The 24,793-nt window shown below is 40.4% G+C and overlaps 2 protein-coding genes and 4 non-coding genes across 7 annotated transcripts; 5 read left to right on the top strand and 1 right to left on the bottom strand.

Annotated features, from left to right (window-relative positions):
- The first annotated feature begins 200 nt into the window (after positions 1-200).
- On the top strand, positions 201-9,566 carry ncl (nucleolin). Of its 2 annotated transcripts, none has more exons than XM_037769847.1 (16): positions 201-414; positions 1,888-1,984; positions 2,101-2,223; positions 2,759-2,878; positions 3,345-3,551; positions 3,788-3,928; positions 4,276-4,359; positions 4,536-4,659; positions 5,169-5,305; positions 5,755-5,881; positions 6,102-6,238; positions 6,610-6,739; positions 7,119-7,258; positions 7,408-7,534; positions 8,248-8,552; positions 8,783-9,566. In XM_037769847.1, exons 1-16 carry the CDS (start codon positions 397-399, stop codon positions 8,848-8,850), a joined length of 2,085 nt encoding a protein of 694 aa, XP_037625775.1. In that variant the 5' UTR covers positions 201-396; the 3' UTR covers positions 8,851-9,566. The 2 variants fall into 2 exon arrangements, with proteins under 2 accessions (XP_037625775.1, XP_037625774.1); XM_037769846.1 differs by having other exon boundaries at positions 1,888-1,989; positions 2,103-2,223.
- LOC119489145 lies at positions 3,106-3,241 on the top strand. Its single transcript, XR_005207108.1, has one exon. It is a non-coding gene; the product is annotated as a small nucleolar RNA SNORA57 (small nucleolar RNA).
- Positions 4,408-4,464, top strand: LOC119489144. The gene has a single exon (XR_005207107.1). It is a non-coding gene; the product is annotated as a small nucleolar RNA SNORD82 (small nucleolar RNA).
- On the top strand, positions 5,418-5,553 carry LOC119489146. Its single transcript, XR_005207109.1, has one exon. It is a non-coding gene; the product is annotated as a small nucleolar RNA SNORA57 (small nucleolar RNA).
- LOC119489147 lies at positions 7,870-8,006 on the top strand. Its single transcript, XR_005207110.1, has one exon. It is a non-coding gene; the product is annotated as a small nucleolar RNA SNORA57 (small nucleolar RNA).
- An 8,657-nt stretch (positions 9,567-18,223) lies between the features above and the next one.
- b3gnt7 (UDP-GlcNAc:betaGal beta-1,3-N-acetylglucosaminyltransferase 7) lies at positions 18,224-23,090 on the bottom strand. The gene is made up of 2 exons (XM_037771009.1): positions 22,824-23,090; positions 18,224-21,219 (listed from the first exon to the last, which is right to left on the bottom strand). Coding segments are annotated over exons 1-2 (1,248 nt in total). The 5' UTR covers positions 22,826-23,090; the 3' UTR covers positions 18,224-19,973.
- Between the last annotated feature and the right edge of the window lie 1,703 nt (positions 23,091-24,793).

Genomic DNA, 24,793 nt, shown 5'->3' with positions numbered 1-24,793 from the left:
ATGTCATAGAGGCTTTGACAATAACACATTAAAAAGTGATTATTTATTTCATGTATTTATTTATTTATAAGTGAAAATATGTTTTTCCTCTGTGGAGGAACATGAGTATACAGTCATGTCTCTGTAGGCGAGGCGCGTTCACGATGCAAAAGCTCCCAGCTTGTGATTGGTGGAGAACAGTCATGTGGGCGGGTCGCCGTGAACGCGCAGAGCAAAGGAGAGTAACGAGCGCGTCTTCGGTCTTCTCTGTCTTTCCTGTCCAATGTCCCACCGAGCAGGCTGAGCCACGTGTGTGTACGCTGTTAGCTATATTTCGTTATACTTGTGTTTCCAAAAAAACGTCCAGTTCCTACCTTCTTTGTGTTTCATTGAAACACTCAAAGACCAACAGTAACCATGGTGAAACTAGCAAAGGTAAGAGACGGGGATGGCGTTTCTGTATTTGAGATGTGTTGTGTTGTTACGGCGACGGAGAAGTGCGGCCTTTAACGAAGTGCGTTGGTGTGAAAAGATGTCTGGGAAATGGGGGGAAATGTTCCACTGTTAATGCTTTCTGCTTATTAATCACACCGTGGTCTGGAAGAGTCGAAACGTGGTCGTCAAATGCGAAGAATTGAAACGAACTAAATGTTTTTCTTCTTCTTCTTCAGCGGCCATGTTTGTAGCTTAGCTTGATGCTAGCTGCTTTCTGGCCTGCTAGCTGCTCAAAATGGCATTCATGCGCGTCCTCGCGTGGATGTTAAAGCATGGGTTGTTAGAGATGCATAGATTAAATGTTAAGTTATATATGCTTGTCGACTAATACCTGCATTTATTAACCGAAAGAGCTTTGTGCGCGGACAAAGCGTGCACACATGTAGTTAATTGTTAGCATTAGCACGGTGGTTTAAGTCGTAGTTTACGTTCTTCCGCGTTGTTCGCATAATTAATTCACCGTGTTTTCGTTGACGTTAACCTTTACAAGCCCTTCTTCCAGTTTAATCTTTCTTAATCTGCTCAGCATGCGTTTAAATGTGTCTGGGTATAATTTAGCTCACATGCTAGTTTAGCATAGCATAGCCCGACCTCCCGAGCCTCCACGTGGGTTGTGCGCCTGCTCGGAGCGAGACACACACGAGGTGGAAAACCAAAACCAAGAAACCAGATTATACCGCCGCCACAGACACATGGCAGTCACTGAATGTAGCACATGTTAGACCCCCAGTAAATAATTGATAGTGATTTAAATCAGTTTTGTTGTTTAACTTTGATGTTACCCCCATAATGGTGTTTTAAACCCCCAATGTTAGTAAGCAAAGCATGCTGAATGCCTGGATTTTACTCTGTAGCTAAACCTGTGTGCTTTGACTAGTGCCAGCAACGTTTTTATTTATTATTTATAATACTATTACTAATATTATTATACATTTTTCCACTATTGTTGCAGGCTTCAAACAAGCAACCAGACTCACTGAATGTAGCACACGTTAGACCCCCAGTAAATAATTGATGCAGTGATTAAATCATCAGTTTTTGCTGTTTAACTTTGGTGTTACCCCCATAATGGTGTTTTAAACCCCCAATGTTAGTAAGCAAAGCATGCTGAATGCCTGGATTTTACTCTGTAGCTAAACCTCTGTGCTTTGACTAGTGCCAGCAACGTTTTTTATTATTTATTTATTATTTATAATACTATTACTAATATTATTATACATTTTTCCACTATTGTTGCAGGCTTCAAACAAGCAACCAGACTCACTGAATGTAGCACATGTTAGACCCCCAGTAAATAATTGATGCAGTGATTAAATCATCAGTTTTTGCTGTTTAACTTTGAAGTAACCACATGATGATGTAAACCCCCAATGTTTTTTTCTAAATGTACATTTTTTCCCACTCTTGTTGCAGGCAGCAAACAAGCAAGCAACTCAGAAGAAGAAAGCCCCTCCACCCCCTAAAGATGTGGAGGAGGAATCTAGTGAAGAGGACAGTGATGAGGCAGAAGAAGAGGTACAGTATATTTGAGTTTGTCTTAAGTCTCAATGTATTAAAGGTTATTTCTAGACATTTAAAGTAATTAAAAATGTAGATTTAAAAAAGTTTTTTTCTTATTATTATTCCAGACTCCTCCACCTAAGGCGGTGAAGAAAGCCACACCAGCAAAAGCTACCCCAGTCGTAAAGAACGGAGCTGCTGCCAAAAAGGCAGAAAGTGACGATGAAGACGACGATGATGAGGATTCTGGTAAGTTTAATGCAATTTTGAACACCTAAATTAAACAATCTACAAAAAAAATCTCATCGTAAAGGTCCATTTAGTATCTGTTCTGGAGCTTTTGATTGTATTGCATAATCTTCTTTTGAAGCAGTCTGTATGTGGCACATAAATGGGCGGAAATTTACATTCATGGGCTGTATGGGGAAATAGTTATGTGATCATGCTTATCTTTGATTAGGCATTGGTCAGACATGGTGGATGCACTGGAAGAGACATTTCTTTGTTAAAACATTGTAATGCAAAATCATAAATCCTTGAGAAATATGAAGGATATTGGTGCTTTAAAGTCTCCACTTATTTTTAAGAATGATGTATAGTTACAGTAAACATAACTCTTAATTAGTTCCAGTGAGTTATTAAGATTTTAACTTGAGAAAGAGCAATGGTATTATGTCTGTACTAGGGATGTCACGATACCAGAAATTTAGTAGTCGATACCCAATTCGATACCATGGTAAAAAACAACAAATAAACGTCCACACTATTGTGCTTCGTCTATCAGAGGAGGAGTCTGAAGAGGAGGCCCCCCCAGCAAAAAAGACCCCTGCAAAGGCTAAACCTGCACCAGCCAAGGCAACTCCTGCAAAGGCTGCAGAGTCAGATGATGACGAAGAGGATGATGGTAGGACCTACCTTACATTGTTGACCATAGAAGGAATTTATTTATATTAATTGTGTTGGTGTTCCTTATAAAACCTGTTTATTCTTTTTAATTATTTAATGGCTTGAACATTTTTTATTCTGAACCTAGCATTTGTGCTATGTCAACAGACAACAGTTGGTCATAGAATTAAGTTAAATAATTCAAACTCGCATACTACCTGACAATTTAAGAAAATTGCCACCAACCCTCCATTTCTTGGCATGCACGTGGTCGTTCAGTACTCGTGTGTGGTATGTACGGAGGAAGAGGAAATGCAGTGCTATGTCTTCGGTACCGGTGTGTATTCGTCTGCCGGTTCTATCCTCAATCGCTGTTACATTCCTGCCTCTTAGGACTTTTAGTTTAGTCTAAAGAGGGTTTGCCTCTGCAGATTTCCCTCAAAAATGAATTGCTGAAATTCACGATTCTTGTTTATTACATCTAGATGAGTCCGAAGAAGAGGCCCCACCCAAGAAAGGAGCTAAACCTGCTGCCAAGGCCCCAGTGAAGGCAAAACCTGCAGAGGAGTCCTCTGAGGAAGATGAGTCTGAAGAAGAGGCCCCAGCCCCCAAAAAGGCTACTCCTGCTAAACCAGCTGCCAAACAGGCTGCAAAGGCTGCCAAAGAGGAGTCTGACGATGATGAAGAAGATGGTAAGACTAAACCTTTTATTACTTTTCTTATTTTGAGTCAATCGTTAATATTGATGATACTAAGTCTGTGTTGACTTGTGAGCTCTAGTCATATGATGATCAACAAGGGACTTAATACTGATTTTGTGTGATGTCACCTTTTTTTGAATCTGATGCATATTAATGGGAAGTGGTCAGTGGGTTGAATGTGGCCACAATGACTCTGATAAGTATTAACAATGATTGTTGTTCTCCAGACTCCGAAGAGGAGATGGACACCACTCCAGCCCCAGCAAAGGCAAAGAAAGCAGGCATGGTCAAGGCCAAGGAAGAGTCTGAGGAGGAGGAGGATGATGATGACGAGGAGGATGATGATGATGATGATGAAGACGATGAGGGTGAGTTTTGGTGATTTTTTTACTGTGGTTCACCTGCCAAAACTTGGCTCATCAATCTAATAGACACGTCACACTCCAGTTGTCATCTCTTTAAACAAACATTTTAATTTTAGATAAAATATGCCATTTGAAAATCAGCAAAAATGTGATGAGGTGGAAAAGTTGCCATATTGATGAAGGCAAATGGAAACAATAGTGTTTTCTTTAATGAAATCAATAGATAAAATGGTAACATGTTTAATATATTTTTGTTCATCTTTTAGTACAGTTTAATACGGTCTGCCTGGAACAGGCAGACCGTATGTCTGTGAATCTAAGATTTTTTTGCAACTTTCCTGTCTCCACAGATTCCCCAGTGGCTCCTGCAAAGAGGAAGGCCGACGGCAAGAAAGACACACCTGCTGCCAAGAAAGCAAAGGCAGAAGGAGATGGTAGGGATAATGCACTGCCCCATCAATCAAACTTCAACATATTTTATTATGATGATCAACAAGGGACTTAATACTGATATGTGATGTCACCTTTTATTTTTCTGAATTTGTCTGGTATAATTAAGACATTTTTACGCAAAAAAACTTGATGGTAACTTTATTTTCTCATTTTCCAGGGTTCTGTCTTTTTATTGGAAACTTGAACTCCAACAAAGACTTTGAAGAAATCAAAGAATCCCTGAGGAAATTCTTCACCAAGAACGGTCTGGATGTTGCTGAGGTCCGGTTGGGTGGATCCAAGTAAGCAATCAATTAAATAAAAAACATTGGAAAACATTTTAACCCGTCGTACGGTTAGTGAGCACTTGTTTATAATGCACAGAGGTGTGCATCTAAACTCAGGATTTTAGCCATTATGGGTACAGATCCAATGCCAGTGCTATATCTCTACAATATAATTTTAAAATGTCAGTGACTTAAACTGTATTTAATATGGATCAACCACTGCTGATTGCCAGTTTGTATAATTAGGTCAGTATCTGCTGTTGTAAACGTATCTTAACATTTTGAATACTCTGGATTACTGGTTAGTTATTCAAAATAAACAAATTGACTGGTTGCATATCCTGACGTTTTATGTCAATGTAAATTGAATACCACTGTGTTCTTTGACTGTTGGTAGACATTTTTCTTATCGCAGACTACAATTTAACCCCCCAAAATGGTGAAATTGATCTGTAGATGCCACCCAATCCATTGTTTTTGAAGGCAGTAATGTCTAACAGTCCTTGCATGACTTGCCTCAACAGGAAATTTGGTTATGTGGATTTTGCAACTGAAGAGGACATGCAGAAGGCACTGGAGCTCAACGGCAAAAAGGTCATGGGTCAGGAGTTGAAGTTGGACAGGGCCCGAAGCAAAGAGAACTCACAGGAGGGCAAGAAAGGTAAAAAGAAAATGCTTCCATCAGGGTGCCTTTGTATGTCTAGGAAAGTAAAAGCTATGATGTTTCCAGGCAGTCAACTACCTTTTTAGATTTTAAGAAAATTTCCACCCACCCTCCATTTCTTGGCATGCATGTGGTCGTTCAGTACTCGTGTGTGGTATGTACGGAGGAAAAGGAAATGCAGTGCTATGTCTTCGGTACCGGTGTGTATTCGTCTGCCGGTTCTATCCTCAATCGCTGTTACATTCCTGCCTTTTAGGACTTTTAGTTTAGTCTGAAGAGGGTTGAAAAATTAATTACCATGCACTTACCTTTTGCTGTAATTCATGATTCTTGCTTCTGTATTGTGTGTAAATGAGTCTGAACTTAAACAGGTCACAAGTTTCTCAGAAGGTTGAAGAGAAACTAGTCCCAATACCCCAAAACTGACATTGACATTTGCCCCACAGAGAGGGATGCACGGACACTGTTTGTGAAAAACCTTCCTTTCTCTGCGACTGTTGATGACCTGAAGGAAGTCTTTGAGGATGCAGTTGACGTCAGGTTACCACCAGGCCAGAATGGTTCAAACAGAGGGTAAGAACAAGACAAGAAACTGACTTACCCGTAGGCCATAGTTGAAGGAAATCAGTTGTCCACCACTTTGTCACAATTTTATAAGCCATTGCCATCTTGTAGCCCACAAGTGTCTAGTTTTTGTTTCCTAGCACTCCAACCTGCCATTTATATACAGCATTTTAGTTAGTAGTATAATAGTCTTGTTCTAGACAAGTAATCCCCTTTCTCCTTTTGACAGCATTGCCTACATCGAATTCAAGAGTGAGGCTGAAGCAGAGAAGATGCTGGAGGAGGCTCAGGGAGCCGACGTACAGGGGAGGTCCATCATGGTCGACTATGTTGGAGATAAGAGCCAGAAAGGGGCCGGTGTGGCAGGTAAACTATTTGGACATTTAGCATCGGTATTTAAGCTGTTTGAAACTTAAGTAGTCAATTGCTCTGTGATTATAGCAGAATGTTTATAGTAGGAGAATGTTTTTAGTAGGGAACCAGAAGTAGGGCATGACTACAATGTAGGTCATTTTTAAAGGGGTTTGACTATGAAGCAGCTCCTGCAGGAATGTAGTTACCCCTCTATGCTAATGATTACCGCATTGCTCCATATATGTTTGTATTGCGTAGCACCCCTTATCGTAGTGGCGACGATGCCGATTGAGCATTGACTCCAGTGTGTGTTATTCATTGTTAATACTTGTCTCAAATTAAATTTGTCTCACGGGTCTCCTTTCTTCCTTCTGTCCCCATAGCGGCAGGAGCAGCCTGTAAAACACTGGTGGTGAATAATCTCGCCTTCTCCGCCACAGAGGAAGTCTTACAATCTACATTTGAGAAGGCCGTCTCTATTAGGATTCCACAGAGAGATGGCAGACCTAAAGGGTAAGTGTCTGGAATGATACTCGATGGGTCCAAGGAGGATTTTCTACCTCTCTATGCGTTGTCATTTTTCACCCTTAACGCTCTTAGCATTAAATCTCAAACTGCTCCACCTTCTCATGAGCTCCTCTTAATCTTACCCATGATTTTGCATGGATTCGCACGAGAAGCAGAGTCAATGTACAGCTAGAACAGGCTCACCATACACTCAAATGGGTGTTGCCACAAGTCTACTGTGCAACAAGTAGAAATGTGTAATTGAGGAATCATTTGACAAAATGGCCAGTAAGGGATATTGCACTGCCATGTTTCCCCCCCAGCAATTTAAATTTTTGTCAAGAAGTGTGTTTATCCTCTCCTAATGTTATGCGTCTTTCCTTAGTTTTGCTTTTGTAGAGTTTGAGAGCACAGAGGAGGCTAAGGACGCTCTAGAAAACCTCAACAACACAGATATCGAAGGCCGGTCGATCCGACTGGAGTACAGCCAGAACACTGGCAGAGACGGGGGCAGAGGAAACTCAGGTAGGTCTACAAACCTCAACTGTGGTCTGCGATATTCCTCAAATTCAGGGGTTTTATGCATGACGCCAGATGTCGATCATTGTGGTGGATCGGATCTAAACGAGCCATAAAAAAACGTAGTTTCAATGATGGCTTCTCTTTGCTTCCAGGTCCAACAAAAACCCTCTTCGTCAAGGGTCTCTCTGAGGACACAACAGACCAGACACTCAAGGATGCGTTCGAGGGCGCCGCAGCAGCCAGGATAGTCACAGACAGAGAGACAGGGTCATCAAAAGGGTAAGTTTGTAGAGTTGAAAATATTCCCTGTGGCTGTTTACTCTTCTCTGTCAAACAGTGACAGTGTACAGATTTGCATGAGTAGTAGAGTAAACTCTCAGTTAACAGGCAGCTAACTTTAGTGGGAGTTGCCCATGTCTGGTGTGAAACACATTAATCTGGGTGATTGGAAAAGTATTGTGAGATGCCTCATACTATCTTAAGTAAAGTATTAAATCAGTTTTCCAATTTGATCTGATTATTTAAACCAATCACTTTTTATTCAAAGTTAATATTTTAGCCATATTGGTAGGAATTCCTACTTTTGGTGAGATTTTAAGAAAATTGCCACCAACCCTCCATTTCTTGGCATTCACGTGGTCGTTCAGTACTCGTGTGTGGTATGTACGGAGGAAGAAGAAATGCAGTGCTATGTCTTCGGTACCGGTGTGTTACTTGTCTGCCGGTTCTATCCTCAATCGCTGTTACATTCTTGACTTTTTAAGACTTTTAGTTTAGTCTAAAGAGGGTTTGCCTCTGCAGACTCTCAAAATGCCTCATACTTTCTTACATAAAGTATTAAATCGGTTTTCCAATTTGATCTGATTATTTAAACCAATCACTTTTTATTTAAAGTTAACATTTTAGCCGTATTGGTAGGAATTCCTACTTTTGGTGACTACAGTTAAAGAGTTTTCCTAACTAAGCCCTTTCCTCCCACTTTTGCCTCGCAGCTTTGGCTTTGTGGACTTTAACAACGAGGATGACTGCAAAGCAGCCAAGGAGGCCATGGAGGAAGGCGAGATCGATGGCAGCAAGGTGACCCTGGACTACGCCAAGCCCAAGGGCGAAGGCGGCTTCCGTGGAGGTCGAGGCGGCGGTGGGTTCGGCGGCGGCGGCTTCCGTGGAGGTCGAGGCGGCGGTGGATTCGGCGGCGGCCGTGGATTTGGTGGCGGCTTCGGCGGTCGCGGTGGTGGTGGCAGAGGAGGAAGGGGAGGCCCCCGTGGAGGAGGTGGACGCGGACGTGGTGGCTTTGGAGGTAAAGGGAATCAAATTTGTTGTTTAGAACTGTGACAAAAAGCAATCTGAGGTTTCATTGTTTTCATAATTGGAAAATGGAGCTGATGTCAACCAACTTTACTTTATGTTCATGGTATTAGATTTTTATGCTGGGACTGGATCATACTTTTTCCCTTCACTGTCGGAGCTTGGTATTGTGGATATTTTGAGTTGAACTTGTCAACTAAGTTGCCTTTGTTGTCATTTCAGGTGGAAGAGGTGGTGGCGGTGGATTTGGCGGCAAACCCCAGGGGAAGAAGATCAAGTTTGACGACTAAATCCTTAGTCTATTTTACTTTTTTGAATGGACTCTGGTTTCATCACTTTTCAGAGCTTTTGGACATTCCAGAAAGCGTCATTGATATATATTTAACTGTTAACGGGCATTTTAGCCCTTTATTTAGACCCCCCAAACCTCCCCCACCCTTGTGTGCCAGAATGGTACTTTTGACCTTCTCAGCTCAAGTGCTTTGTGTGAGTACTGAATGTCCCGAATGCAAACCTGCACCTCTCGCCCTCATTAGCTTAACTTGCTTTTCCGAAGGAGTAAAATGGAACGGGTCTGGCAAACAAATTTGCTGTGAAAAATGCGCTTGTCTTTGTCAGATACATTGTGTAAATTTAAACAGTTTGTATGATTTCATTTTACCTTTTGTAAAAAAAAAAAAAAAAAAATACACTTGTATCCATATGTTTTTTTTTTTTTGTTTTTACTTCGTCTTTAGTTTGCTTTAGGTGCCAAGTTTTACTGTAATGTGCAAAGCATATTTTGATAGAAGATTTGAGTCGAGAGTTGGGCGTGTTGAAAATGGCAAAGATGTTCGGTCATGTTTGTTTGGTGGGGCACAGTCAGTGTCTGAGTCACAGAGGATCAAAGGCCTCTTGTCTATGTAACATAAAATATTTGTAGTGCATTGACTAATTTTTTTCCCCATCCGAGAATCTCAAGATTTTCACGTGATTAAATAAAACCTTGTAGGTGGTGATTTTTAAATGTCTGTCCTCATTGCACCCAATGTGAAGCATTGACTTAAGTATCAGCAGGGTCCCACACGCTTGAATTATCAAGATGCTGTTAGCTAACTATATTTAATACAATGCAATACAACATCCTTGCAATAAATTCTACCTTTGTGAAGCTTGAAGCATTTGTTGTCAAGACTGTCAGTTGTTGATTCAACTTTAGTATTTATGCAGAATGATTTATAGTACTGTTGAATTGTATTGCATTAAAGATAGGGCGGTCCCTCCCTCGGAGGTTGTTGTAGGCTCAGTTTTAAAGCTAGAGTGAAGATACTGGCATCATAAGAAACTAGAAAACCCAATGAAGCTATTGGTACCAACCATGTCGTACTAGCTATGAGGAGGCCAAAGAACGCTCCAAACTTGTGCAAAATTTTGGCAAGGAAAAACTGACAAGGCAATTTTCAAAGGGCTTTCATCTGACCCCAAGATATGTGAATGAAAGTCACCCACGAGTCTCCCCTTTACAGACATGCCCACTTTATAATAATCACATGCAGTTTGGGGCAAGTCATAGTCAAGTCAGCACACTGACACACTGACAGCTGTTGTTGCCTGTTGTGCTTGAGTTTGCCATGTTATGATTTGAGCATATTTTTTATGCTAAATGCAGTACCTGTGAGAGTTCATGGACAATATTTGTCATTGTTCTGTGTTAATTGATTTCCAATAATAAATATATATATACACTTGTAAAAGCAGTATATTTGCCCACTCCCACGTTGATGAGAATTAAATACTTGACAAATCTCCCTTTAAGATACATTTTGACCAAATAAAAAATGCGATTAATCGTATTTAACTGTGGTCAATCATGCGATTAAATATTTTAATCGATTGACAGCCCTAATTAAAGATGTTTATTAAAGTGTTCAACCCAGCTGACAGATTGTTTAAAACCGGCTTTTTATAATGTAAATTATATGAATGGATGGAAGGTGGTCATATTTGTAAGCCTAAAGTATTTGCGATCTAAGAGCAACAATTCCAACTGAAACGTAACCTAGCCTTTGTTGTGATTTAATATACATCGCTGTTTAGTCGGCTGAAAACAGCTGATGGAGGACATGTCACTTTTTATCCACAAGGTGGTGGTGTCTGTCAAGTAGCCTTCTGTCAGTGTTCTCTAAAGGGGGAAACTGCATACTGAGTGATTGTATGCAGGTGATGCTAAATTGGGCATTGATGGGCCATTTGTTAGTAGAACTTCTTATACTTATATACATATTTCTTATACTTATATCAAATACAACTAGCAGGGAAACAGTGAGTGAAGGCTTTTTCACAGAAGACATTTTGACATGTCACTGAGGAAAAGCACCTGTGTAAATAACATTAAACAATGGCTGAATTCCAGCTGCTTTGATTTCAGGTTCCTGGTATCATGCATGCTGATTCGCTGTCACTCTCACCGGGACACTTGAATTAAATGGAGCAGAGCCAAAGTTAGTGTTATTAGTAACAGTGCTTTTCCTACTGTGATGAGCCAAAATGTCTGCTGTGAGAAAGGCTTATATGATCTGGACTCTAAAATCATCAAGCATGCAAGTGGCTCTGCCACAAACCGTTTGAGCACTTACTGTATATTCCTACTAAACGGAAATTGAAAGGCTTAAGAAACTCGACTATCATTTGTATGCCACTTGTTTAATACATCCAGTGTTTAATACATCCAGTGTTTAATACATCCAGTGCTTCGGTGATGCCTATGAGAGAGAGCTATAAAACTGCTGAAAATGATTAAGATTATAGTAGCAACAGCATCAGCACCTTTAAAACTCAGAATCAGCTTTATTTGTTGCTTCGGCATACAAGGATTTTAACTGCAGTTTCTCTAGCTGTTGGTATACTTACACGGTGCCGAGAACAAAAGTACAGGAAGTTATACATAGACCAGTGGTGCCCAAACTTGTTTCCTTGGAGGGCCAAAACTGAAAGTTAGCAACCAAAAGCAAACACCCATTTTATTTTATTGTGTTGTTAAGATGCAAAATGGTATGAGGATCCCAAGTTCCCTTTAATTAAAATGTCCTGCTCCATTTTTTTTTTTTACCTCAATTGCACCAAACAGATTTCCTGCACACAGTGTCATAAATAAATAATTATAATAATATTAAGTAGGGATCACTTTTACCTCACATTTTTTTTGCTAGAAACATTTGGCGTGGCCAATCAAAACATATGTCGGCCTCACTTTGGGCAATCTGACATAGACTAACAGCTAAAACACGGACAGCAGAGAAAAACAAACAGCAGTTTGATACAGGCAAGTTTGTGGGGGAAAAAAAAGATACATAATCACAATATACAATATCTATATATACCGTTCAAACTGTTACTATAAAGTCTTATATTTCAGATTTCTTACTAGAGAAAATGACTTGGTGTGACTTTAACAGTGACCCTGAGCTGCTGGACAGGTCTCTGTTGTCAGTGACACTAGCAGACATAACAGGCGACAGCAGTATGCTGTCATCCTTTGGCCCTGGTAGCTGAACAGGGATCTTTGTTCGTGAAGGTGCCTGGGTGGTGAGGCACTGATCTGATGATGGCACCACTGAATACCTCCATTTAGAGATTTGTTGCCCCCCCACCCCCGCCCTGAACGGTGACAGAGGTCATGCTGGCTTTTCTCTGTGGCGCTATGTCAGCCATGACCTGTGTGCTTTCTTTTCTCTTGAGTTCACCTTTGTGCTGCTTTTCACTTCATATTGCTATAAATCATTTCTCTCCTGCTTTCCTGCTGTTTCTTTTTTTTGTATTTTCCCCTTCTAAAGTCACTTTTTTAAACTAACTTAAAGGGACTGTTTGTAACTTTCTAAGCGTATAAATGTAGCGGGTCGGCACACATGCGCGTTCGCATATGCATGCTCGCGTGTGGCCGCTGTCTCGTCTCCTCTGCCTGCTCGCCTTCCCTCAGACAGCGCGTGCGTTCTCGCGTACTCGCTCCACCTCTAGACGTGAACGCGCGCTCACTCCACACTGCAGAAGAGTTAGTTTAGCTCTGAGAATATCTAGTGAATGTTCAGTGGACGTTTGTGCAGAAATAACTGCTGCAGCTCCTCCAGACCAACAGAGGTTTCCCGTGTCTTGTGAAGTGACGGAGCTCTGCAGAGAGAAACGTTAATGTCTCGTTACCGACCGGGTGCCGGTGTCTCCCTGCTCTCTCCGGCTGCGGGCGGAGAGAGCAGGAAGACACGCTGCAGAGCCCCGCTGCCTCAGCCTGCACTGAGACAGGAAAATCCAATACTAGGATCAGATCTAAATCATGTTCATGGAGAGACCTTCGTCTGGTCAGCTAACATTACTGCCAAGCAGCTGAAATATAGAGTGATATTGTGCTTTTAGCTGACGTGAACGCCTCACTGTTTTGAGCGGTGCTCGTTCAGGTATATTTAGAGCGAGCAAGCGCGAGCCCGACGCTGACTTTCGTTGATTTCACAGCCACAGGTGTCGCTGTTAACAAGCATTTCTGAAAGTTACAAATAGTCCCTTTAAGTCACTTTTTTTAACTAACTTCAGTCAGCCTCAGGAACAGGCAGTACAGAGTTTGTTTTAATTAATTTTTTTATTGAAGATAATTCATTTACAAACATTAAGGCATCGTAAATTAAACTCAATAACACTTCTTAACATACAAAGCACAATTGGATAGGAAAGATAAAAATAATAGATAAAAATAATATAATAACAAAAAAATATAATAACAAAAAAATATAATAACAAAAATAAAGGAGGGTAGAAAATAATTAAAAAATATATACATAAATAAATCATATAAATAAATAAAAATAAAAATAAAAAAAGACCACTCTTCCATAGTAGCTCTAGGGGTCATCATCAAATATGTTCAGTTCTTCATAATGGGACACCTGTGTTTACCCTGCTATGACATGTCGAAATGGCTAATTGACAGGGATCATATAAGGAAGAAACTCTATGAAAAGTTTTTTTTGTCATCATAATATAGGAAGCTATGGGAGAATTTGACCCTCTTTGACTAATAAATGTCAAACTATATGAAATCAAATCAAACCATAAGCATGCAAGTGCTTAAATAAAGCTTTGACGCTGAGTCAATAGGGCATTGTGAAGAGGAGAGAGGCCAGAGACTGATACTTTATCTTGTGTGTTTAGTGGCCGATCTAAATAGGACCCTCTTTAAATGGGAGTATACAGCTCAGAGTCCTCTTCACAATGGATCTTTGTGGAGTTCATGGTGTCCTATAGCACAGATGTACTGTAAGTCACATCGCCTTGGCCTCTTTTCCAGCGTGATATGGGGAGTCAGGGACTACACTGTACACACATAAGAATTTATCTTCTTTACATTTCCCCACATATGTGTAAAAGAGAAGAACATACTGTGTGCTTATCTGTGCCAGAGGGCAATGTATCATATGTAAATCTTTATTGCTGCTGTTATCATTTCCAGCAACATAAAGCAGATGGGACCTACAGCTCATGTTTGAACTGAAATCAAAGAGACCTTTATGGAGCCTTATTTTCGGCCATTATTTGAATGTCCAATAACCATGTTTGCAGTGATGTTTACATATATTCATATTGTTTGCATAATGTTGCCACCAGTGATCTCAGTTTTCACCATCTCACCATTCATGGGATGTATTCACCTCCTGTGCTGACTAGACAGTGTTGGTTTGAGGAAGTCACATGCACATTTACATGCATGTCTGTCTTTGACAGATGAAGACTTTGAACTGCTGTGTCATAGTTTTACTGTATACTGTGACATTGCTGTGTGTGCTCTTAAAAGGCTCAGTTTCATTTCAGCCAAATCATGAATCATCATATTTTTACATTGACATCTTATTGCACCTCTCCTTGCAGATCAGCTATTAGCAGTATTTTTGCTAACTATACCTTCGGACAGACCCGGGCAAACCGATTATGCTATTGTGCTTTTCCCCCTTTCCTTTAGTGTGTTATATAGTTTTTGTTGTGCATCTAGAGTGAAAGGTCTGCAAAGTTACAAAGCCCAAAATCCACGCCAAAGGGAGTTATAATCTCCCCCACGGAAACACTGCTCTTGAACTGCCTTGCTTGAAGTCCCGCCTTTTCTCCCGTAACATGGTGATGTCACCAAGTAACACATTTGCATAAATCTAAGTTAGAGCAAAGCTAGAGCAGAGTCCGAAGTTTGGGTTTGGTTTGACCGATCACAACAGAGTGGAAACCCAAAATACAAGTATGCACCTGAAAATAAGCACAATAGGACCTCTTTAAGGGTCATGGGCGAAGATGTTTCCCCATTTCATATCTTTGTGCTAAGCTAAGCAAACCAGCTGATTGCTGTAGCTTCATATTTAGCATACAGACAGAGTGGTATCGATCTTGTCATCTAACTCCGTGAATAAGTTAACTACTCCTTTAACTGCAGCATGGAGGCATGAGGATTGATTTCCAGCATTACACTGTCATTCATTTGTAATGAATGATCTCAGTTTCTGCTTATAGCCTCTTATTCTCCCATTTCTCATACACCGTTCTAAACTGATTTGACAGCCATTTGTTGTCATTTGTTTCTCTACAAGATAGAAGTCCATTTGAAATTTGATTATTTACATAACCATCCACTAAACTAAACTATACTAATTGGATGTAAAATCACATTTGGTGGTCCGGGACACTATGCTCTGTTAAGTGATCATCAGTAATGTAATGTACAGTACACATGATTTGTAATAACTGGCACAGCATGCGAGGTCTCTAGCATATATGAGATGTTCTGTGATGCCTATAAGCTGATAGAGAGGCTGTAGTCAGCAGCGTGTAGCTCGAGGAATGTTCTTTTTTAATTTTAGCCCAAGCAACAACATTCCCATCTTTAGCCACGCCAATGACGGTGCTCCAGAGGCCCTTTGAAGAAAATAGAGGGCTAGTGTGAAAGCCTGCAGGCCCTTCCAGCCGACCCCACGCACCACGCTGACATCTAAAGCTTCCTCCAATTAGTGTCAACAAATGATCAGCTCCCGGTCTGCCGGCAGGGTGGGAGGCTGCGTGTGGGCTCACATACAGTCAAATATCATCACCAGGGTGGGACATTTACACTGGATGACAGTCAATTTTGACTGGTGGTTGATAAGTCAATTCTTTCCAGCCACAAAGTCAGTGCTGTTTAGGCTGGGAAAAAAATCTGAATTCACCTGTTACTTGTTACAGTGGAGCAACAATAGTGTCTCCTTTAATGCAACTCTTTTTTTACTGGCTCATCTTTTGGCTTGTCTTCTTTCAGGAGCTTTGAGGAAGTGGGTGAGACAGGAATCACCTTTTTTTTTCATTGCACCCACACCTACAATACACACTCGAGCACTGACCATTAACGCAGGAGCTGCTTAAAAAGTACAGTAAATTCAAAATAAATTTGTAATTTAGACATTTTAATTGACCCATGAATAATACAACTATCCTGTCGAGTCAGTCTGAATTGATTTTAAGGTAGGGCGTGAACATTTGTTGGGAAGTATTTAAACTTTAAATCAAAACTTATTTTTCTTTTTTCTTTTTTCATTTTGGTTTTAGTTTATTTGGTTTTACTCAGACATTAGATACAAATATGAAGTGAATCAACATTTCCACTTTTTACAATGAAATTATACAACACACATAGAACATGGGGTGCTTTTCATGTAAAATAAATAATTTTAAAAAATTACATTTAGGAAAAAGAAAAATTAAACAAAAGAAGAGCGTTTTGGGGAAATATACTTTTTCCATTCCTTCCAAATGTCCTCAAATTTAGTTTCTGGAAGCCTCATTAAAAAACTAATTCTTTCCATTACAAATATTTCATAAATTAAATCATACCAGCGAAATTTATTTTTCAACGAGTTTAACTACAGCGGTACCACACCGGCCGTTAACTGACATTTACACAACATCTGGGGAGGATGTCCTTTCTCTAACTGCCAAGAGGTGCAACCCCATTTCAGAATGAAAGTGAAATGTGGTTCTTTCTCACACAGAAACGTCCTGTTTCTTATCTTCTTAACACCTCTTCACCAGGAAGTTAGTTATCATCTCACAATCACACCCCTGTGTCGCCGGTATCTAGATTCCCAGGGACCCAAACAACAGAGGAAATTTGACCAATAAAACATCTTTAACGGCTTACTATTGCTTCTTCCCTCTATGCAATGTTAGACCTCAATAGAAACGTAATCCCTGACAGGAAACAATGTGGTCAGAGTGAATGAACCACACCAGTGAATGAACAATAATTATAATAATAGAGATAATTCAGCTCACTTTCTCGATAGGTTTGACCCCATATCGCTTGGCCATTGTGTTTAACACAGAGGACAGGTAAATCTTCTCGAGTTAAGCTTCTGTGCTGGCAAGTGCACCCCTATTGAAACACAATATATAGAGAAGATTCTTGTCTTTGTCCTGGAAGTGATTGTGATGAACAACAGAAAAGGTATTTGTTTTGTTTTGCGATGACCCCTCTTTGTTTTTTTGGGCCAACTCAACAATTAAACTAAACAATATCTTCACCGTTTACTGGCGGTGTCAGTCTCAGCCGTTCCGCTCGGTGAAAAGAGTCCTAATATTTGACGTGAGATGCCGATAAACAGTATGAAATGTCACACCGAGTCAGGAGCGTTCTGCTTTCTGAATACAAAGACAAAATAGGACTGTGCGTTGAAAATAACTAAAGATCAGTGGTGGATGGAAGAAGTACTCTGATCCTTTACTTAAGTAAACGTAGAAATACCACAGTCTAAAAATACTCCATTACAAGTAAAAGTCCTGAATATTACTTAAGTAAAAGTACAGAAGTATTAGCATCAAAATATGTTTAAAGTAGCAAAAGTAAAAGCACTCATTAAACGCAATGGCTTCTTTAAAAGTGTTTTATATTACTGTAGAATATTATGTTCTGTTTTTAATCACTAAGGAGTTCAAGTAAGAGCATTTTAATGTTGTAGTTTGTCAATGTGGAGCCACGATACCTTTGTATACTATGGGGTAGATTAGTAGTACTGCATTATATCATAAAAGCGTATATGTTTGTTTATGTAAAAAAGTAATTATACTTTTTAAATAAATGTAGGAGTAAAAAGTACAATGTTTCCCTCTGTAATGAAGTGAATTAGAAGTGTAATGTAGCAGAAAATGGAAATACTCAAGTACAATTTTGATATACTTTGATGTACTTTAAGTAGAGTACTACTAAATGTACTTAGTTACATTCCGCCACTGCCAGAGATTATTGGAGGAAGTTGTGTCGTATTTCTTTTGAGTTTGTGCCAAAAAGGATGCCCTGTAAACGTTATAAAGTAGCAGTCATTTATATTCAAACAGTGTAGAAATTACGCAAGTCAAAGGCTCTCTGATATCTTATCACGGGCAGACAGAGAAAACAGAACATACTTGTGGGTTAAGATGCTGAACATTGATAAAATAAACACTTTGTGAGTACACCATATGCTGTTTGAGCATATATGTTTCCTTTAATCTTTAGCCGTGTCACCGATTCCCACATGTCAACACTGGACACTATTGTTGGGTGACCTGATATGGATTTTCACATCGATGTTTGACGCTGATAAGGCCAAACACAAAGAAACCGCTAAATCTAGGACAGATTTTCAAAGACGACTGTACTGTCAAGATATTTATTTACAAATTTCATTCTATGTACATTTAGATTTTTTACATATATTTACATCACCTAGACGTAATCATCCCCCGCTACACCCACAACATTCCGCTTTATAATCATCCCGTTAATATGACGCTTTAAATTAAATACAAAGAATCCCACATTTACCCCTTTTTATTGGGGATTAAATTAACATGTCATATACTCGTACCAGCAATAGTTTTAGTTCACAGTGTCATTGTAAACCCTCTGTCAAATCCACATCAAGTATATCAGCACATTCAAATCCACGGACAGCAAACCTGTAACAAGTTTAGACTCTTTTTCTTTTTTTAAAGGTTTCCAGTAGTATAGGAGTAGTAGACGTCAAGTCAGTCACATTAAAAAAACAAAACAAGAAAAACAAGTGCAAGGACCTCTACGATACAAAAAGTGATTAAAATCTAATGGTATCAGTGTTACAGTAGAAAGGGTGACCAATGATGAAATTTTTTTGACCGAATCACTGAGGTAGAGAGCCATTTCCTTCTCTTAGTTCATTTGAAGCCACTGCAGCAGCTGCCATACAGTACTCGTCCAAATGAAGGTAGCATGTAACCCAAAATGCTAACATAACTAGAGGCTGTGCAGCATGTGCAATGGCTTTCCAACCCGAGCTCCAGGGCACCAAACTGATGCTAACCGCCCTTTTGATTTCCAAGAAACTAAACCAAACATATTTACCCTCTGACCTATCCAAAAGCACAATATGATACATGGTTCATTCATGGATTTGTTTACCACTTGTCCTCATAATAAATGTCATTTTTGTAGTGTATTCACATTTAATTGGTTTGCGACCGTTGGGGATTTGGTGTCACTGCCACAAGCTTCCTGGCCAATAAAAAATAAACCTCCATCGTATCGAACCAGAAGGAAGGAGGAAAAACAGGTATTGGTCACTGAAGAGGGGAGGACGAGGGTGTGTGTCTGGCTCATGGATGTATTATAAGAACTGGATACCGGACCCCAAGAGATGGCGCCTATTCATGCCAATGAGAATTGCTCACCTGGTGCATACGCCCCAAAAGTTTTCTAGCTTCTGGGTTTAAAATTGACATCATTTTTCTTGGCTCGAGGGAAGTTTTATGAATAGAAAATCTCCATGGATGAAATTCATAATAGAAAGAGTCATAATTGACTTTGTTTGCAGTTCGAGGTGTCCTGTCAACAGTTTTACAGATGTCTCTTTTACAATGGCGGCCTATGGGGAAAATGCTTTTTGGGCTTTTCCCTGCAATACGGCGAGTGGCCACTGGAAAAAAATTGGAAGCATGGCTGAGCCGTATCCAGGTGCTATTATACATCCATGGTCTGGCTGTGATAAGGTGGGGACCCATCACAAATATGCAATTCAACAGAATAAACAGCCTGTAATCGTGAAGCGAGCCCTCCTCGTAACGCGCCCGTTGAAGCTCAACTTTGGTCGTTGTCTCTGAATCTGCGTGCTGACAGTGCGAGTCCTTCAAAATGCCAATATAAATACACGATTCTACAACCGTTAAAAACTCTGCATAATTTACTTGACTTTTGAGGAAACTCCTCCAAAATATTGCACCACTGCACAGAAACAGCAAATTCAAAATATTGTCCGTGGTCCCTCTCCACATAAAGGAGAGTTTTACTGGGACTCTCGTTTCATCGCACCAGTATCCACCGAGGTACAGCTCAGCTCGTCGGCGCTGTCCTTACCCGGTGTTTCCCACCGAGCTATAGGATCTCCACTCTCTGCGAGCACACCAGGTCGCTGTTGACCAGATTCCACATGTGCATGAGATCCGACGGGAGCAGCTTGTGCACCACGATCATGCTCTTAAAGAAGCAAGGTTCTCTGTTCAACTTGCTGTTCTTATTTTTCACCAAGCCGAACGTCTTAAAGGCGTTGTGTTTTATAGGAGCGACCTGGAGCACCTCCAGACACATGCCCAAGAAGACATCGTCGATGGGGTAGAGCTCCAGCGTGTCCGCCACCCAGTGGAGCCTCCTCGCCAGGGTCCCGTCCATCAGAAAACCCCCTCCACCTGCATACGGAGGGTAGTGCGTCTTATTATACAGCGCCACAGGGATATAGTATTTGTTTTCCTTTTTACGAATGGGTTTAGCCTTGAAAATCACATCCCCCACAAACAGGTCCTTCGCACGGCTGCTGCTTTCTAGGAACTCAAAGATGTTCCCCACGCTGACAAAGACGTCGTCGTCCCCCTTGAAGACGTAGCGCACGCCGGGGCAGTACGTGTGGAACCACTTGAGGAAGTGAGTCTCCTTGAGCGTGAGGTTGAAGAAGCTATCCAGGAAGTCCCACTGGAGGATGTCCTTGTAGATGTAGTCCTCGTACTCCACCAGCTTCTGGTGATTCGCTCTCTCCGCCACGCTGGACGGTTTACCGAGAAGGAAGAGGGTCTTTACCCTCTTGCCGTCAACCAGCTGCTCTTTGCCCCAGGTTTTTCGGATGACCTCCCTTCGGTCGTGTTGGGTGGCCACCGATTTTATCACCATGAGCAAATCTACGTCCCCCGCACACTTCTCTGGATGGTTGAAGAGCATGGGGAAGTAGCGGCAGTGTCGATAAAGCATGAACTGCTTGAAATTGTCCTCCAGACCCCTGAACCACTCCTGACTCGAGAGGTTGAGGTTGGCGCTGCAGTTGGAGCTGGTTACATCCCAGGTTCTGACGACGTTGTCCTCAGTGATCCGGGGCTTCTGCGTGTTGGCCCGAGCTTTAGGCGCTGTTTGGCGTTTGCTGGCCTTCCAGAAGCTGTTCATCGCCCGATACGAGTCTTCCGGAGCAGCTCCAGGATCCGCTCCCTCGGAGGCGTCCATGCGAGCCCGCCTCTGGAGCTCGAAGGGAGCCACCACGTTGATGCTCCCTCGCTGGACGACCGTCAGCCCCACCACGGCCAGGAAGAACATGACGCTCACACTCTTGAACACCCTCCAGCGATCTCGGTTGTTCATCCTGGGTGAAGACAAGGATCACAGATGTCAGTCAGAGTTAGGGCATTATCCAACTCAAATAACTTTTGATGGACGGAAAGCTAAATATTGAAATATATTAACATCATGTTGGAGCGGTTTGATTTGAGTTCACATACATTTAGGTATATTGAGAGGTCACTATGAGTTTCAAACAACGAGCTCTGCCAGAAATTGAAACATGGGATCTAAAGTTGCAACAGTTAATCAATTAATTGATTAGTTGTCAACTATTAAATTAATCGCCAACTATTTTGAAAACAATTTATCGCTTTGAGTCATTTTTTAAAACAAGAAAGTCAAAATTCTCTGATTCCAGCTTCTTAAATGTGAATATTTTCTGGTTTCTTTACTCCACTATGACAGTAAACTGAATATCTTTTTGTCGTGGACAAAACAAGACATTTGAGGATGTCATCTTGGGGCTTTGGGAAACACTGATGGACATTTTTCACCATTTTCTGATATTTTATAGACCAAACAACTAATCAAGAAAATAATCAATGATAGAAATAATCGTTAGTTGCAGCCCATGGGATCAAACATTAGTAAAAGAAATTGTTTTGTTGTTCTTTTGTTTCTGTTTTTTAACCCCAAATTAAACCCAAATGTAACTGTGATAAGCCTAAGAGTAGGAATAACACACCAAATAAAACCCCAGATTATTAGTTTAATTGACATGCATCCCCTCCCATACGAATAATACAAAATAAAATCAATAAATTGGTCTTAAAATATTGGTGGAAATATAAAAAAAATAGCACTTTTTGTTTCATATAGAGCCAGTAATGTTCCCCCATGATCTGTATGTTATATATTTGATGTTTTATGTGAAGCCAGCAAAGCAAAGAGTAGCCTATAAGGGAAGGTTCACATCATACTATGATCATGTGCTTTTCCCTGCAACTGTTTTTTGTACACACACCATAATGTGTTACAAAAAAAAGACAATGACATGTTAAAATGTTTCCTATAGTGTCTTTACCATTGTTTGCTCTAAAAACAAATGGCATGACGTCACAAAGCAGCACTTGCCACTCTTTTTTTAACCAGTGTCACTTCTGGAAGAACATGTGGAATGCACTTAAGACAGAGAAGTTTAACCCCTGGAGCTGCAAAATGCTCACATTTCCAACGTGTCAAGCCAGGGCTCGTTACACACTCACACACACGACCCCCACAGACACTCCCATGTGGGCCAGGTAACCACAAAACGAGGTCAATCCAGGTCAAACATGTGCTTAAAAATAGCAATTTGAACGAAATTCATTTACAGTTGCACTTGAGCTGTGAGTGATAATATGTGACACTTAAATTCTCTTAAAGTTGATCATCTTTTCCCACATTTTTTACCTCCTATACTAACACCCACAGTATCACCTGGGAATTTAAGTTAAGTAAGATGTGTTCACTTAATTTGCAGTTTCTTTTAAGTTAAAATCACGATGTGTGACTTTTAAGATTTTTAGTTGACGCCTCAATATGCAGAGGTCCAACCAACAGAGGACAATAACAACTGTCTCATATTAAAAGCATGGTGAGGAACTGATAATGAATTGCCTACAACATGATGAAGACGCCACTTACATTTTCTCTTATGCTCCCGACGGTCTGTGATGTGCTGGCTGCTTGGAGGCAATAAACCAATAGAAAACCCGATTATAGAGCCCAAAGAGGAGTGGAAACTGTGCAGGTTTATGTCTCTTCAGCTGTTGGACAAAATGATAAAATGATCCTTTCCATCGAAACAGTCTTGACAGACACAGAGCAGCACAGAGTTGTGTGAGGTTGGTGTGTCTGGAGGTGTGTGCTGAGGAGGAGGAGGAGGAGGACTGGCTCTCTCTTCCTCTGAGAGGCGCTTTTAAAGACAGCCAGAGTGACGTAGAGACCACACACACACACACAGGATGCGGATGATGAATGAACAGGGAACAAATAGTCCGCCTCGCCGTGCACACACACATGCATGATACTCTGTTATTGATTAACAATAAGCATCTTGACAAAGTCAACATTGTATTTCTTTTGTTTCTTCTATCAGTAGAAGTGTGTTTGGAGTTTTCCACTTCCAAAAAGCGCTGAAGATGTTAAAGCAGCAGTAGGCAACATTAGAGCCAATCTGATTTAAAAAAAAAGTTATTACTTTCTCAATGAGGCTTCAAGAAACTAAATTTGAGGACATTTTTCCCCAAAACGCCCTTCTTTTATTTGATTTTTCTTTTTTTCTAAATGTAATTTTTTCACATGAAAAGCACTCCATGTTCTGTGTGTTCTACAATTTCATTGTAAAAAGTGGAAAAGTTGGTTCACTTCATATTTGTATCCAATTAAGTATGTTTATTTAAATGTCGGAGTAAAACGAAATAAAGGAAAAACAAAATGAAAAAAAAAAAAGAAAGTTATTTTTTTAAAACGGTCACTGTATCCTGACAGTAGTGCATGAGACAGGTAATCTGAAAAAAATCATGTGCCTCTGTGTCCTCCGGTGCTCCTATAAAGGCATCTGCAAGATTTCACAGATCGGAGGAAAACAACCAATCAGAGCCAAACTGGAGTCTTGTCGCCTCTGAGCAGCTGTCAATCACTCGTCAACTCCAATCAAACGGTCAAAGTAGGCAGCGCTGATTAAATATGAATCAATATTCTGTTACTGTAATGCCTATGTCTAGCCTCAAATGTCTTCAGAATGTTGAGATTAATTAATGAATTGACTTTTTCATTTTTACAGCTAAACAGTACACCTCTATCTCGGGCTTTTCTCTGTTTTCTTCCATGCACCTGCACCTTTTCATTATGAACAACTAAAATGTGAAAATACTAGATACCTGCGCCTCTTGACATCTGTCCATCTCCCGATTTTTACATCCTGACTTGTATTCGGTCTGTTGTGATGTGCAGGGCACGTAAGTACAGTATCTGAGTAAATGCACTGAGATATTTGTACTACTGTTACAATCTAACCTTACTGCTCAGGAGATGTTCACATATGAGAATCAATTGTACCTCAAACTGATTACATTAGAGGTAACTTTGTTATTTTTCATACAATGTGCCGGAGGTGAAGAATGACCTTTTGAAGAACCACCAAAAATATCATATTATTGTCCAATACCCACTTGTGTTACATCACAACACATCACAACACAAATACAATAAAACTACAGTGCTTGTCCTACTGGTCAGGTAGCAGTGTACTGCCACTACTATCACCTTGTATTATATACGTCTGCTAACACTCAGCTACTTTTATTAGGCTACTACTCTACCTCTGCCACCATCACATTTATTTCTACCCCTATTGTTACTCGCTGCTACGACCGCAATACATTACAAAAACAGATAATAAAAGGCTACTTTGTTTGCTAAATAACAATACACTGTAACGTTGTATTGTTTCAGGCTACACAGCATAGCACTGTGTTTATCTCTTCATCCTTAATTAGGTTTAGGGTTAAACTGCATTACTGATAATAAATATGTTTGATAATCACAGACAATCACATTAATCACATTACTGCTGCTTTATTGCTTTAGAGCTTCTTTTAGCTCTTTTTAGC

Source organism: Sebastes umbrosus, chromosome 5, assembly GCF_015220745.1.
Source record: "Sebastes umbrosus isolate fSebUmb1 chromosome 5, fSebUmb1.pri, whole genome shotgun sequence".
Taxonomy (NCBI): Eukaryota; Metazoa; Chordata; class Actinopteri; order Perciformes; family Sebastidae; genus Sebastes; species Sebastes umbrosus.
Note: the sequence above shows the minus strand (reverse complement) of the source record. Positions and strands in the feature narration are given on the sequence as shown.

What these genes read in the sequence shown, in the direction of transcription:
- ncl (XM_037769846.1), top strand. An exon ending in CGACGATGATGAGGATTCTG is followed by an intron (nt 2,224 to 2,758) that starts GTAAGTTTAATG and finishes TTCGTCTATCAG; the next exon opens with AGGAGGAGTCTGAAGAGGAG. An exon ending in GAGACAGGGTCATCAAAAGG is followed by an intron (nt 7,535 to 8,247) that starts GTAAGTTTGTAG and finishes TTTGCCTCGCAG; the next exon opens with CTTTGGCTTTGTGGACTTTA.